The 13922-nt window shown below is 41.5% G+C and overlaps 1 protein-coding gene across 1 annotated transcript in view; it reads right to left on the reverse strand.

Annotated features, from left to right (window-relative positions):
* Positions 1-3627: 3627 nt before the first annotated feature.
* LOC122432413 (low-density lipoprotein receptor-related protein 2-like) overlaps positions 3628-13922 on the reverse strand; it is a 40356-nt gene continuing 30061 nt past the window's right edge. Inside the window, exons 27-33 of the mRNA XM_043454322.1 lie at positions 12701-13250; positions 12175-12300; positions 10980-11090; positions 8753-8989; positions 6211-6679; positions 4200-4308; positions 3628-3760 (exon numbers count right to left, since the gene is read on the reverse strand). Of these exons, the coding sequence (XP_043310257.1) occupies positions 3731-3760; positions 4200-4308; positions 6211-6679; positions 8753-8989; positions 10980-11090; positions 12175-12300; positions 12701-13250 (1632 nt within the window). The 3' untranslated portion in view covers positions 3628-3730. The remainder of the gene's footprint in view (positions 3761-4199; positions 4309-6210; positions 6680-8752; positions 8990-10979; positions 11091-12174; positions 12301-12700; positions 13251-13922) is intronic.

Raw genomic sequence — 13922 nt, forward strand, 5'->3', positions numbered from 1 at the left:
GTTGTCCTCATTTCTTTTGATCCTTTTTTCTTTTTTCCTCTCTGCTTCGTTTATTTCCACCATTTTATCTTCTACCTCACTTATCCTATCTTCTGTCTCCGTTATTCTACTCTTGGTTCCCTCCAGAGTGTTTTTTATCTCACTCATTGCATTATTCATTTTTAATTGACTCTTTTTTATTTCTTCTAGGTCTTTAATTAAACATTTCTTGCATCTTTTTCAATCTTTGTTCCCAGGCTATTATATTCTGTAACTCCATTTTGTTTTCAAGATTTTGGATCATTTTTATTATCATTATTCTAAATTCTTTTTCAGGTAGATTCCCTATCTCCTCCTCTTTTGTTTGATTTGGTGGGCATTTTTCATGTTCCTTTACCTGTTGGGTATTTCTCTGCCTTTTCATCTTGTTTAGTTTGCTGTGTCTGGAGTGTGCTTTCTGTATTCTGGAGGTCTGTGGTTCCTTTTTATTGTGGAGGTTTTACCCAGTGGGTGGGGTTAGACGATTGGCTTGTCAAGGTTTCCTGGTTAGGGAAGCTTGCGTCAGTGTTCTGGTGTGTGGAACTTGATTTCTTCTCTTTGGAGAGCAATGGAGTGCCCAGTAATGAGTTTTGAGATGGGTCTATGTGTTAGGTGTGACCTTGGGCAGCCTGTATGTTGACGTTCAGGGCTATGTTCCTGCGTTGCTGGAGAATTTGCGTGGTATGTCTTGCTCTAAAACTTATTGGCTCTTGGGTGGTGGTTGGTTTCAGTGTAGGTATGGAGGCTTTTGGACGGTCACTTATTACTTAAAGTTCCATGTAGGCAGGAGTTTTCTGGTGTTCTCAGGTTTTGGGCTTAAGTCTCCTGCCTCTGGATTTCAGTTTTATTCTTCCTGTAGTCTCAGGACTTCTCCAACTATACAGCACTGATAATAAAACCTCTAGGTTAATGGCAAAAAGATTCTCCCCCGTTAGGGACACCCAGAGAGGTTCACAGAGTTACAAGAAGAAGAGGAGAGGGAGGAGGGAGATAGAGATGAGCAGGAGGAGAAAAAGGGGGACTCAAGAGGAGAGAGACAGATCTACGCAGTTGTCTGTTCCCAGAGTGTTCTCCGTAGCCCAGACACCCACCAAGATTCACAGAATTGGATTGGGAAGAGAAGGGGAAAGGAGGAAATAGAGGTATTCTGAGGTAGAAAACAGAGAGTCAAGATTGGGAGAGAATAATCAACACACTTCTGAATAAAAATGGGAACTGAATATTGGATTCTTAAATGTTCACAATTTATATCACATACTGAAAAACAAAAATTAAAAATCTAGAGTAGAGTTTAGACTCTTAAAAATACTATATTAAAAACAAAACCAAAAACACACACACACAAAATTTTATAAATATATATGAAGTTCAGTTTAAAAATAGGGCTTCTCCTTTTTTTTTTTTGTAAGGTTATAGTGTATTGAAAATGAAAATTAAGTAGTAGTAGAGGAGTACTAGAGGACTTTAAAAGAAATAAGAGAAAAGAAAAATAGAAAATAGAAGAGAAAAAGGAAAAAAAAAGAAAGGAAAAAATAATTTTTCCTAATTAAAAAAAATCATAAAAATCTATGAAAATGAAAGTTAAGGAGTAATGGGGGAATAGTAGGGAATTTTAAAGGAAAATAAAAGAGAAAAAATAAAAAATAAATAAAAAAAATTTTTTTTTTCTTACTTAAAAAAAAAAAGTAAAAATATATTTAGGAGTTTCTCTGGAGCTGTTGCGGTCAGTGTGGGTTCGGCTCAGTTTCAGATAGCTCCTCGTTCCAGCTTACACTTCTCGATATCTACAGGCCCCTTCCGGTGTAGTCGGTGTTTTCTACAGGGATTTTAATCTGTTGCACCGGTCCCTTCTGAAGCGGTTCCCTTTGTTTATTCGGCTTCTGTTTGCCGATCTCTTCAGAGCCTCATTTCCGCCCTGACACAGGCGGGCGCAGGTGGACTCTTATTCAGGTAGCTAGTTCTGTTGCGCTGCGGGGAGGGGCTGGCGCTGTGGGGAGGGGCTGGCGCTGCGGGGAGGGGCCGGCGCTGCGGGGAGAGGCTGGTGCTGCTTTCTCTGTCTGCGCTGCTCAGGCTCCCGGCTGTTCTATATGGAGCGCCTCTCGCGCTGCGCGAGGATCCAGCCCTCGGGTGTTCCACAAAAGCGCGGAACAGAAAGCTGCGCGTGCTCTTTGTGCCTTCCCCATCAGAGCGGTCCAGGCAGCCAGGGGCTTAAGGGGCACACTTTCCCCAGGTGCAGCGCGCCTACTCCCTTCCGCGGTCCCAGTCTCAGTTTCCGCTGGCGCCAGTCCGGTGCCTGCGCCTTCCGCCCTCCGCGTCCCCAGCCCCAGTCCCCGCCCGCACCTGTCGGGTGCCTGCGCCCTGTGTCTCGCCGCGACCTGCTCCTGCCTCCGGCAGGGCTGGGCTGGTCCGGTCCGCAGTCTGCGAGCTCTTCTCTGGACTTGCTCGGTCCCTTTGTTCTGCGAACGGCCGGCAGTGTGTTCGGGCAGGTTAATTATCTCTCTCTCTCTTGCTATCCCACAGTTTAAGTTGATAACTCACAAAAGCTCCCTCCGATTGTCCTCAGGGCTCTCAGGCCCGGACCCTACCCCAAGCAATGCCGCTCACTCCTCTCGGTGCTGCCCCCACTTGCTGGTGGCGGATGCGGGTGTCTGGGGTACTTTTCTGCTGGGAGTTGCTTTTAGGCTAGTAATCTGTGGGTTTTATTTATTGTTTCCCTCCCAGTCAGGTTGCCCTCAGAGATTCAAACACTTCCCCCAGGCCCGCCAGTGCAAGGGTTTCCTGGTGTCTGGAAACGTCCTCTAAAGACTCCCTTCCCGGGACGGATCTCTGTCCTTAGCTCTTTTGTCTCACTTTTTATCTTTTATATTTTGTCCTACCTCCTTTTGAAGACAATGGGCTGCTTTTCCAGGCGCCTGATGACCTTAGCTAGCGATCAGAAGTTGTTTTGTGAAGTTTGCTCTGCCCTCAGTTATTCTTTTGATGAATTTGTAGGAGAGAAAGTGGTCTCCCCGTCCTACTCCTCCGCCATCTTGGCTCCTCCCTCTCTACATGCAAACAATCTAAATGTCCTTAAACATGTGAATGAATAAAGAAGATGTGGTACATACAAACAATGGAATGTTACTTAGCCATAAGAAATAAATGAAATAATGCCATATTTTCAGCAACATGGATGGACCTAGAGATTATCATACTAAGTGAAGTCAGAAGGAGACAGACAAATGCCATATGATATCACTTACATGGGGAAACTAAAATATGACACAAATGAACTTATCTACAAAACATACAGACGCACAGACATAGAGAACAAACTTGTAGTTGCCGAGGTGGGGGTGGGTGGGTAGGGAGAGGGGTGGATTGGGAGTTTGGGGTTGGGAGATGCAAACTATTATATAGAGAATGGACAGACAAGGCCCTACTGTATAGCACAGGGAACTCAATATAATGACAAAATATAAAGACAAAAAAAAGACAAAATATAATGGTAAAGAATATGAAAAAGAATATATAAAAGTATAACTTAAACGCTTTGCTTCATAGGCAAAAATTAACACAACACTGTAAATCAACTACAATAAAATAAAAAATAAAAAGCAGTTATTTTAATAGGAAGTTATCATTTACCACAAATTGTTACAGAAGTTAAAACAGTACACAGTGAAATATATAAACAGTTTTTATTGAGATGTTTCAGCTTCCTTATGTCAAGTTAGTCAGTTTGTAAAGACGTTAACAATTCCTGTAGGAAAAGAGACTTGAAATTAGAGAATATGCGTTACATTAAAACAAAGCAAAAACACAGAGATGGTTGAGCTACACAGAAGTGAGCAGAGATTGCAGGATTGGGGGGCGGGGGACATAAATTTTAGGGGTAATGTTAACTAACCCTAATTACACCTCATTTCACCCCAAGTAGTATTGAGCCCCTTTTGGAAGTCTACCAAAAACTGAATTTCTTGATTACATGTATGTTTCAGTTTGGTGTGAACAACTTGAGACTAAACAGAATCAGCAATCAAAAAAGTTACTGAGCATTCATTTGGTCTACATAATAACATCATTTTCCAATAACAAAAAGCTCTTTAAGTTAACTTTCACTCTGCCAGGAGTTTTTGGTAAGGGCATTCTGTGACTGGATCTCACCACCTGTTTTCCTCAAAGACACTTCCCAGACATACCTGTTCATCATAAGCTTCATTGACAAAAGTCTCACTATTCATTAGATTCTCCTCTTCTTGGTCATTTTCTTTATGGCAGGTCAAATTTCTTGATGATGCTGTACTGTTTCTAGAAATCAGAAAAAGTCAAAAGAGTTATTCCTTAAGGTAGAAGCTGGGAATGGGGCATGGTTCGAAGACGTTAACTTGTCCCCTATGAAAAGTTATTGTTATGGGAACGAGGTTGTGTTTTTATTGTCTCTATAACAAAGAACTGACCTAGAATGGCCAACACTTGAGTCAGTTATGATTTGTTACTAGGCAATCACTGAACTTCCAAAATGTATCTTCTCAGTTGAGAGAAAACTAGGAAATTAGTGAGAATTGGAAAACAGGTAAGTAGCAACTGGACATAGATGAGTTAAAAAAGCAGGTTAATGTAGAAGATAGACCCGATTGACAGGCAAAAGCACAAAGGAAGCACCTCAGTTCATCTTAACATTAACCAGTGTTACTTTAGGCAAAGATATACCATTTCTCCTGGCCTTTTATCCAGTCTGTAAAGTGAAGGCTGTCCAGAGGAGATGTTACTTTAAAGGGTTTTAGTTATTTCCATAATGTTTCTTGATATGTATTCTGTACTGTTGCAGGTACTGTGTGTTAGTCACTCAGTAAAGTCTGACTCTGTGCAACTACATGGACTGTAGCCCATCAGGCTCCTCTTCTGTCCGTGGGATTCCCAGGCAAGATTACTAGAATGGGTTGCCATTCCCTTCTCCAGGGGATCTTCCCGACCCAGAATTGAACCTGGGTTGCCTGAATTGCTGGCTGATTCTTTACCATCTGAGCCACCAGGGAAGCCCCAGTGTTTCTTGATATATAGGCTGCTTAATATCCCTTCCCAATATGTTTCATCAGTTCCCTTCAGTTACTATATCTTCCTAAAGCTTATTTTGTCATCATTCTTAATCATTTGGGTCATTCTTTTTTGTTTCTTTTGTCTCTTTAATCCAGTGACTCTTGCTCTTAGATAAAACTTTATGCTTTTGCCTTAAATCTCTCTTATGAGCTTATCACACTTCTTGTCATGGGCTATGTTTTGTCCCCCGAAAATTCATATATTGACATCTAACCCCTAGTACCTCCAAATGTGACCATTTTAGGAATAGGGTCCTCAAAGTGGTAATTTATGTTAAAAGGAGGTCATTAGGGTGGGGTCCTAATCCAACAGGACTAGTGTCCTTATAAGAAGAGGAGATTAGGGCATCAACATGTACAGAGGGAAGACTACATGAAGACACAGGAGAAGTCTGTATCTACAATCCAAGGAGAAAAGCAACCCTCTGCCTCAGAAGAAGCCAACCATACTGACACATTGATTTCAGACCTCCAGCTCCAGGACTGTGAGAAAATAAATTTCTGTTGTCTAAGACACCCACTAGGGGGTGTTTGTTATAGCAGCACTAGCAAACTAATACACCCAAGAAATTTTCCCTCCAAACAGTCATTGGCACTGACTCTGCCTCACTGGGGGCTTCCCAGGTGGCGCTAGTGGTAAAGAACTTGCTTGCCAATGCAGGAGATACAGGTTTGATCCCTGGGTAAGGAAGATCCCTTGGAGAAGGAAATGGCAACCCACTCCAGTATTCTTGTCTGGGAAATCCTATGGACAGAGGAGACTGGTGGGCTACAGTCCATGGGGTCACAAAGGGTCAGACACAACTTAACGATTGAGCATGCATGCACACACACTTCCTCATTAGAGAGGACTCTCCTCACTTTATCCCTGAGACTATGCCCCTGACTGCCCCTTACATTACAGTTTGCTACAGGTCTCACACAAAGATGGTCCCAATTATGATTTTTCTAGGTCATCTAACAGATAAGGCTGCTTCATTGCACAAATCTTTTCTCAGAGAACAAATTTCTACAGTGGATTCATACCTCTGATCTCATTAATCTTGTTTTAGTTTTATTTAACAAGCTGCCTTTAGAATAAAATTCTCCCACGAGGACAAAAGTGGCTGCTCACCGCTTTAACTTGTGTTCTCTTCTGAAATATACAAATGCTCCCAGAATGACCAGAACAACCAGTAGGGCTATGGTTAGGCTGAGGGCGATGTGGCCAGGGGCAGGTCCCTGGGCTGCTTCTTCACAGAAGTCTCCGCCGTAGCCCATCAGACAGTTGCATTTTCTCAGCTCTCCTTGCATCGTACAGATTCCCCTCCCATTGCAGAAATCGCTGCTACAGAGCAGAAGTTTTTCCCTGTGTGAATCCTTGGGCTGACCTCCTTCCTTGGTTTCTGGAGCCTTGCTCTCTAGAGCAGGAATCGGAGGGGTTAGCATCTTTCTGACAGGGTAATTCATTCCTTCTGGACCTGGAGATCTAGTCTTGGTGGACCTGGCACCCTGGAGCGGTTGGACAGCTTTTGGTGTTGGTCTCTTTCCAGACTCTGACGTCTTAGGTGTTGGTGTTGAATGGGTTGTATCTGGAGAAGTACCTGCAAAAACAGTAGGTGTGAGTACGAGTGTATATGCAGGTTTGTTATTGCCAATTAGTAACTATTTCAGAAGAACAAGAATTCCAGTGAACTTAACTGGATAAGTTTGAATTTTTGAAATCACAATCACTACCATTACTTTGGGCTTCCCTGGTGGCTCAGATGATAAAAAATCCACCTGCAATGCAGGAGACTTGGGTTCGATCTCTGGGTTGGGACGATCCCCTGGAGGAGGGCATGACAATCCACTTCAGTATTCTTACCTGGAGAATCCCCATGGACAGAGGGGCCTAAGAGGCTACAGTCCACGGGGTCGCAAAGAGTTGGACATGACTAAGCGACTAAGTACAGCACAGCACCATACTTTTGACAAAACAAAAAACTATCAAAAGCTGATTTAAAAAATACATATCTAAAGGCACTTAAAATATTTGGTTTCAGGACCGGTGTAGTCTATCATACCAATCCATTTTCAAATGATGGTATGCAGAATTTTAGCCAAGGTAGATGCCACCAGTTTCAAAAGTGTTCTCTCTATAAGGATGAGTGTAGTAGATCAAAATAGTATATATCTAGACTATAAGGATTAAGTTTATCTGTAAATATTTCACATTTTTTTGAGTCCAAGTAAACTGTAGGTTTAGCAAGATGTACAAGTTGCAAATATTGAACCAAATTTGGTGGCAGTGTGGGAGGGACACTCATAAAGCAGGGAGCAGACAACAGGGTTCTATCCAAAGAGCAATCCAAGAGCTAAGTTTATGTTTAAGGCATTTCACCATGTTCTCTGTCATTGTTGACACACGTGTTACTCCTCAAATGGAAGACCAAAGTACCAGGAGTGAAAAGAGAAGAATTAGCAATAAAAATGCGTCTTGCTTCTGTCCTAAGCTGGCCTCACAGGAGCATTTCCAATCCTGGGCATTTGGGGTCCTTGATAGCAGGTTACATCCAAGGGAATTCAGCTTAATTTTATATACCCAGTACCATTTCCCTCAAAAAAGTTTTATATGTAGTCAGGGTGAAATCATCAAGAAGCAAAGTCAGCTCTTGGGCCCAGCACATCAGGAATGGGAGGGCAAAAGAAGGTTAGGTTAGATTTTAAACCAGAAACCTAACCTAACCTCAAGGTGGTAAAGGTGATAAATTTCTCACTCATTTACCCCCATCCTTGAGTCATTGCCAACACAGGACTAGCAACAAAAGCACCCTTAATTGCTGAAAAATAGAATCAACGATGGGAATCAAAATCCCTTATCTTTCCCATTTAAGATGAAGTGTTTAGAGGTAATAAACAGTCTTCCAGCCAGTCAGGTTTTATAGAAATAAGAATTTACATTGAGAAGTCAGTGAGAACTCTTCACTGTAAGGCTTCTTTTCTTTTTCTCTTCCTTTGCTGGTTATGACTAAGCCCACTGTCTCTTTGATTCTACCGTGAAGGGGACTTAGATACCAATGGAGCTATAGCTGATGATTCTAGCAGAATTAGGTATTATGATTACTCATCTGTCTGGCCATGAAAACACCTTCCCATGAAGGCATGATTTGGAACAATATTTCTATAACAACCTCCTACAGCTAGCATTTAAGAATTAACTTGACAGTGTTATAATAATGTGACAGCTTTCTATATGTCCTCTTTAATTCCTTAATAACTCTGAGCTAGAATATGCTCTTTCCACATTCAAAAGGGGGAACCAGGAGAAGTCAACTAGTTTGCCAACCTCTTACTTTCCAGGTGATGCTATTGTGATCAGTTTCCATGGGCTGAATCGGATCTGGGTTGGATGAGTGCTCTTTCAGGCAACATACACTGTCGAGCCCCATGGAGTGAACTATCATATGGCCTACTCTAAAATCGAATCGAGGGGACATTAGCTTTTTACAAAGAGTCCCCATAATCTATATACAATTGCCCATAGTTAGTTTCATATTGTTCAGTTTAAGGAGTACACAGTGAGAAGGAAGTAACAGTTTAAAGGATAAAATCTTGAGGAACACTGTGGAATTAAATATTATTAAAGGTAAATCACCAAGGTGACCAATGGTGGGTCTTGGGTAGGAGTTACTCACAGTCCATTTCATCAGATCCATCCAGACAGTCAGCATGACCATCACAAACCTGTGTGGCGGAAATGCATTTCTGACCATCCTTACAGGACTGTGATGGTGCAGAGCATTGGACAGCTTCAAGGCACTTCTTTATGTCATCCAAGTAGTACCCACTGGGACATTTACAAGTCTGTCCTTCTGGCTTTGGTAAACAGATATGGCTACATCCTCCGTTGTCTTTTGAGCAATGGTTACTACCTGTGGATCCCCACCCCCCAAAAAATATTGATTTAGACTATTTCAGAAGGCTCTTCTGTAAACTTTTTGCAAATAGACTATCAGGTAGAGGACCCATTTTTTTTCCCCCAGAGTAGATGGCTTTTCAGTTTAATTCCTTTTAGACAACTGAGAACCAAGTGATTGGTGATTCTTCTTCATGGATAAGGATGGCTTTAGAATATCAGGAGTTCACATCTGTAACTGTAATTAAGCTAAACATGAGTTTATATTGATGTCTCCAACTCTAATCTATTACTATATGTATCATTCTAGCTTCCTTTGCTTGCTTATCTGTAAATTCTCAATAGTGAGAAAACTGTCTCCTATCACCTGCTATCTATTTACTTCATTGCTCAATTCCAGTAAACATATATAGTGGTATCAGAATTGTTAGTCTGTACCCCAGTGGGAAACAAATTTATCAATGAGAGTACAGGGCTTATGTACAGTTTGTTTTGCTTCAGTGTTAGAGACTCCACTCATTTCCAGAGTTACTTTGCTTAGCACCTTTTCTATCTTTTCAGTAACGTCATTTCATACATTTGTAGAACAATTAGATTGTTTTGTCACAGTTTGTGTTCCATCCTAGAATCCCCTGACCTTCTAAATGATTTCTTAAAATTTGCATGTCTTAAGGTTTACTCTTTGTGCTGTGAAGTTCCATGGGTTTTGACAAATGCATAATTTAATGTATCCACAATTACATAATCATACAGAATGCAAGCCTTAAAAATATCCTCTGTGCTTCACCTATTCAACTTCCCTTTTCCCCCCTCCTTCCTGGAAAACACTGATCTTTTTTTACAGGGTCTATAATTACACTATTCCAGAATGTCACATAAGTATATAGCCTTTTCAGACTGGCTTCTTTCACTTTGTATTATGCACTTAAATTTAATCCATGTTTCCTGGTTTGAGAGCTTGTTTCTTTTTTGTGGCTGGCTAATATTCCATTTGTACCACAGCTTGTCTGTCCATTCATACCACAGCTTGTTTATCCATTCACTTATTTAGGAACATCCTGATTGTCTTCAGTTTTTTGTGATTGTGAATAAATTTGCAATAAACATACACATGCATAAAACAAAACAAGCCAATAGTTCATATAAAGGGGCAGTTTAAGAAAAATTGAGGTAAACTTGGCTCATCGAAGATCTCCTATAAGTTCTCCTTTCCCTTCACATCATGTAGCCAAGATCTTAACCAGAAGGGCCTTAGAAATAAAGCTCTCTTTAGATGAGAGCTCAAAGGCTGTGGTCTCTCTCATCCCTCTAAGAGTCACAGATACAGAGAACAGATTGGTGGGCGCAAGAGGTGGGGGTTGGACGGTGGGGAACAAGAGTCTGATTAAGTCAGCCACGTATATCTTCCCATAGTTCTCCAAGGCTTCTATCTCAAGCTTTGACTTCTGGTGAGGCTTTATCTCTTGGCATATTCCAGGAATTCTGGAATAGATTATGGATATAATGAAGATAAAGTGTACTTCAGAAATGACAGGGACCCTCAATTAGGCATTTGTGTCTATAAGAAAGATAGAGAAACACATGCAAGCACCCTCAAGTTGATATTTGAAAGATAAGTTAACATCAAAAGTAGATGTAAGTGACAATGAGTAGAATGAAGACCAGTTTCACTCTAGAACTGAAAGGGGATTTTGGTTATATCGCAGCTGTAATTCAGTCTTCAATAAGAGAACTTAAAATAGGACCCAAGTATACCAAACCCAAGCCCAATATCCTTACCACCATGTGTCTCCTAGCTACGCAACAGGACTAGCTATTAACAGAAGCAGACCATACATAACTGCATGAAGGTAACAGAGTTATATAGATCTACAGGAATGTGTCAGAGAAATATTTTAATGGGAAACACAGAGATATTCCAAGGAGATACTATAGGATGGAACAACTCCTTCACAAGGAAATTCAGTAGACTTCAGTGTTGTTATAATCACTGCAAGGTTGCTTACCCTGTTGGCTAAGTTTACTATAAACTTTTAAATCCACAATCTTCTGGTCTACTTGGAACCACCGGTTTTCTGAAAGTTCTGCTTTGCTGTACCAAACTTTACTGATCTGGGCTAAAACAAAAGGCAGTGGACAATCATTAACAAAAGTGAAATTTATCTTACAATTTCCTGGGCAAAGAACACTGCTCAGTATGAAAACTGTCACTCATCTGCAAAAACTCCAGTTTAATAACAAGAGTTTTACAGAAGAGACATGCATTTTTCTAAACCTAGTTCCTGGGAAGAAACTTAAAGATCAGTAAAAGCAGTTTTATGCTTTTGCTGAAAATAAAGTCCAGTGAACTTATGTCCAGCATGTTCATATACATCTGCATACACAGTGAGAAAAGTAGGATATGATACATGAAAATTCGGCTCAAGCAATTGATGGGTAATGATTTTAGGCATTCTTCCAGAACAGCATTTCTAAAAATGGCTTATTTGTAACAAGAGTCACCAGGGGATCTTAAATGGCAAAGGTCTCACCACATACCTAACAGTTTAGCATCTTTGCGGTAGGATCTGATAAGTTATTTTTGCAGTTCTCATGAGGCCAGCCCAACTGGTCAAGGGACCAGCACTGGGAAATACAAAAAGACAGATTTACTTTAAACAGCCTTTTCCAGTTTTACCAGACCTAGACTCTAGTCAGAAATAACATACTAGAAAGAGTACTGTGGTTTAGACAATCTCTTTGAATACTAGAAATATCCAGCAAGTATAGAATGCTCTAGAAGTCACCTAATACTTTCATGTGTACTCAGTCGATCGGGATAGGTACACTTCCCTCATGTTACAGGTAAGGTATTATAGCTACTAACTGACAAAGCCACCTGGTCCCAATTCCTGGCCCAGTTCTCTCTGTGCCATACCCTGGTGTCCTCCAAAGCCAAAAGCCTCCTACAAAAGCCAGAAATTTCAGGCAGAATGAGATAAAGCACATTCACATGTAAAGAAAAACCAAATAAGTAAAAGCTCCCCCAAATCACACAGTCACTGTTGACATTTATACATGTTAAATTAGGGAAACTGCTTAGCTATTCCTCCGCAAGAAACACATTGCCAAAGATCAGTACTAAGCAGTAGCACATTCACTTTAGATATCCAGGCATAAATTCAGCTCACAAAGACAATCGGATGTAGAATTAAGACCTACCATCATCGACGGTGGTCCAGAACATCATGCCTTGGCCATATGTAAACAGGTTAAGGCCCTGAATTCCTCTGCGGTCTACTCTGTATCTAGAGCCGTCTTGTTGAATACTTTCTATGAGTCCTCTCCCTAGAAGGAGAGGTTCAGTTAATTTCTGTTTGGAGCCCAAACAGCTGTACTCCATCCTGGGGCTCTTTATGTCCTGTCCTGCCTCCCCTCCAGAAGGATACATGCATTTCCTGAAAACTAGTTCTTATTCATTCTAAGAGTACTACACAAAGATTTGCTCATGCATATTTGTTAGGTTCTTGATTTCGCCCCTTCACCAAGAGGCAACTGCATGACTCTCTGGGCTAATATATGCTGCCCAGGATGGGGACTGATTGTATTTGTTTAGAAAGTGGTGCAGAAAATGTAAACTCAGACCTAAAAGCCATTTGAAGTTACAGCTGAAGACCAGAAACCATCACTATTTCTCTGGCCAAGGTCCCTCACCCTCACACTTAGGGTGGAGAAGATAACTGCTCACCAGGATCGGCCCAGTACAGACGAGTCCCTGCATCTGAAAAGCTCAGGCCCACAGGGACCTGGGGTTTCCGCCAGAGCACCTTCCTCCTGCTGCCGTCCATGGAGGCGCATTCGATGCTGGAGCCATGCCTACCATCATCCTGGGGACCCAGGTCCACAAAACACATGACTGCAGTCGGCGGGTGGAGCACGACAGAGGTCGGGCGGTGGAGACTTCCGCTGAGCAAGACGGTGGAGTACTGGCCTCGGGGGGAGGCTATGTTGATGTGAGCATTCTCACTGCCAATCCAGTATACGTTTCCACTCAACCAGTCCACAGCAAGGTCAGTCACCGTGCCCGCCACGGATATGATTTTCCTCCAAGAGAGCTTTCCAGAGTCTTTGAGCCTCAGTAGCCAGATATCACCCGTATTCCACTCTGTCAGGTAGAGCACCTTCTCCTGGACGACGTAGTCCATTGATGCAAGCTGGTTGACATTGGTAAAGGGAAGAATCCTATGTCCTGGTAAAGTTGCTTGTCCTCGTGAAGCATCTAGATTTTTCAGATAGATCTGTGGGGAAAAGTTAATGGAATGACACCAGTTGAGACTTGTCAAATTCTTCATCTTGAATTTGAATTCATGTTCAGATACATACATTCAGATTTTCACACAGTCTATTGCCTAAAAGCAAATTGCATTTCTCTCCCTTCCTGGAGTTTCAGGCCCTTAAAATTCCTTGAATTCATATGCTTGAAATATTTACTCCTCTGTGAAAGGCCTCCCCCCTTAACTTTTTAAATTTATTTTTACTGAGATAAAACTGACATACAATACTCCGTAAGTTTAAGTTGTACAATGTGTGAATTTGATACACTTATATATATGAAAGGCCCTCCTCTTTAAATGAGACTTCAGTCTGAATATCTTACTGAAACTGAAGTTGGTCTTCCAACCCCAAAATTTGCTTTGTCATTTTAAAATGCCAAAGTCATCAAGTCCTCTGGATATGAGAAGTTAGGGGTGACTTGCTTGTTAGTACCTTTTCTCCTCCTATGATTTAAGAAAAGTGTCCTCACAAAATGTACTTACCTCTCAGGCTAGAACCCAGACAAGTTGCTTGTATTTGGAATCACTCTCCATCATCAGCTAGGTGCCTGGACAATTTGACTGAGTTAAACACTATGTCAGATCCCTAGCCTCACTATGTTCTGAGGTGCTAAGTGTTTCTTAAGGAATCTGAGT

This window comes from Cervus canadensis, chromosome 31, assembly GCF_019320065.1.
Source record: "Cervus canadensis isolate Bull #8, Minnesota chromosome 31, ASM1932006v1, whole genome shotgun sequence".
Taxonomy (NCBI): domain Eukaryota; kingdom Metazoa; phylum Chordata; class Mammalia; order Artiodactyla; family Cervidae; genus Cervus; species Cervus canadensis.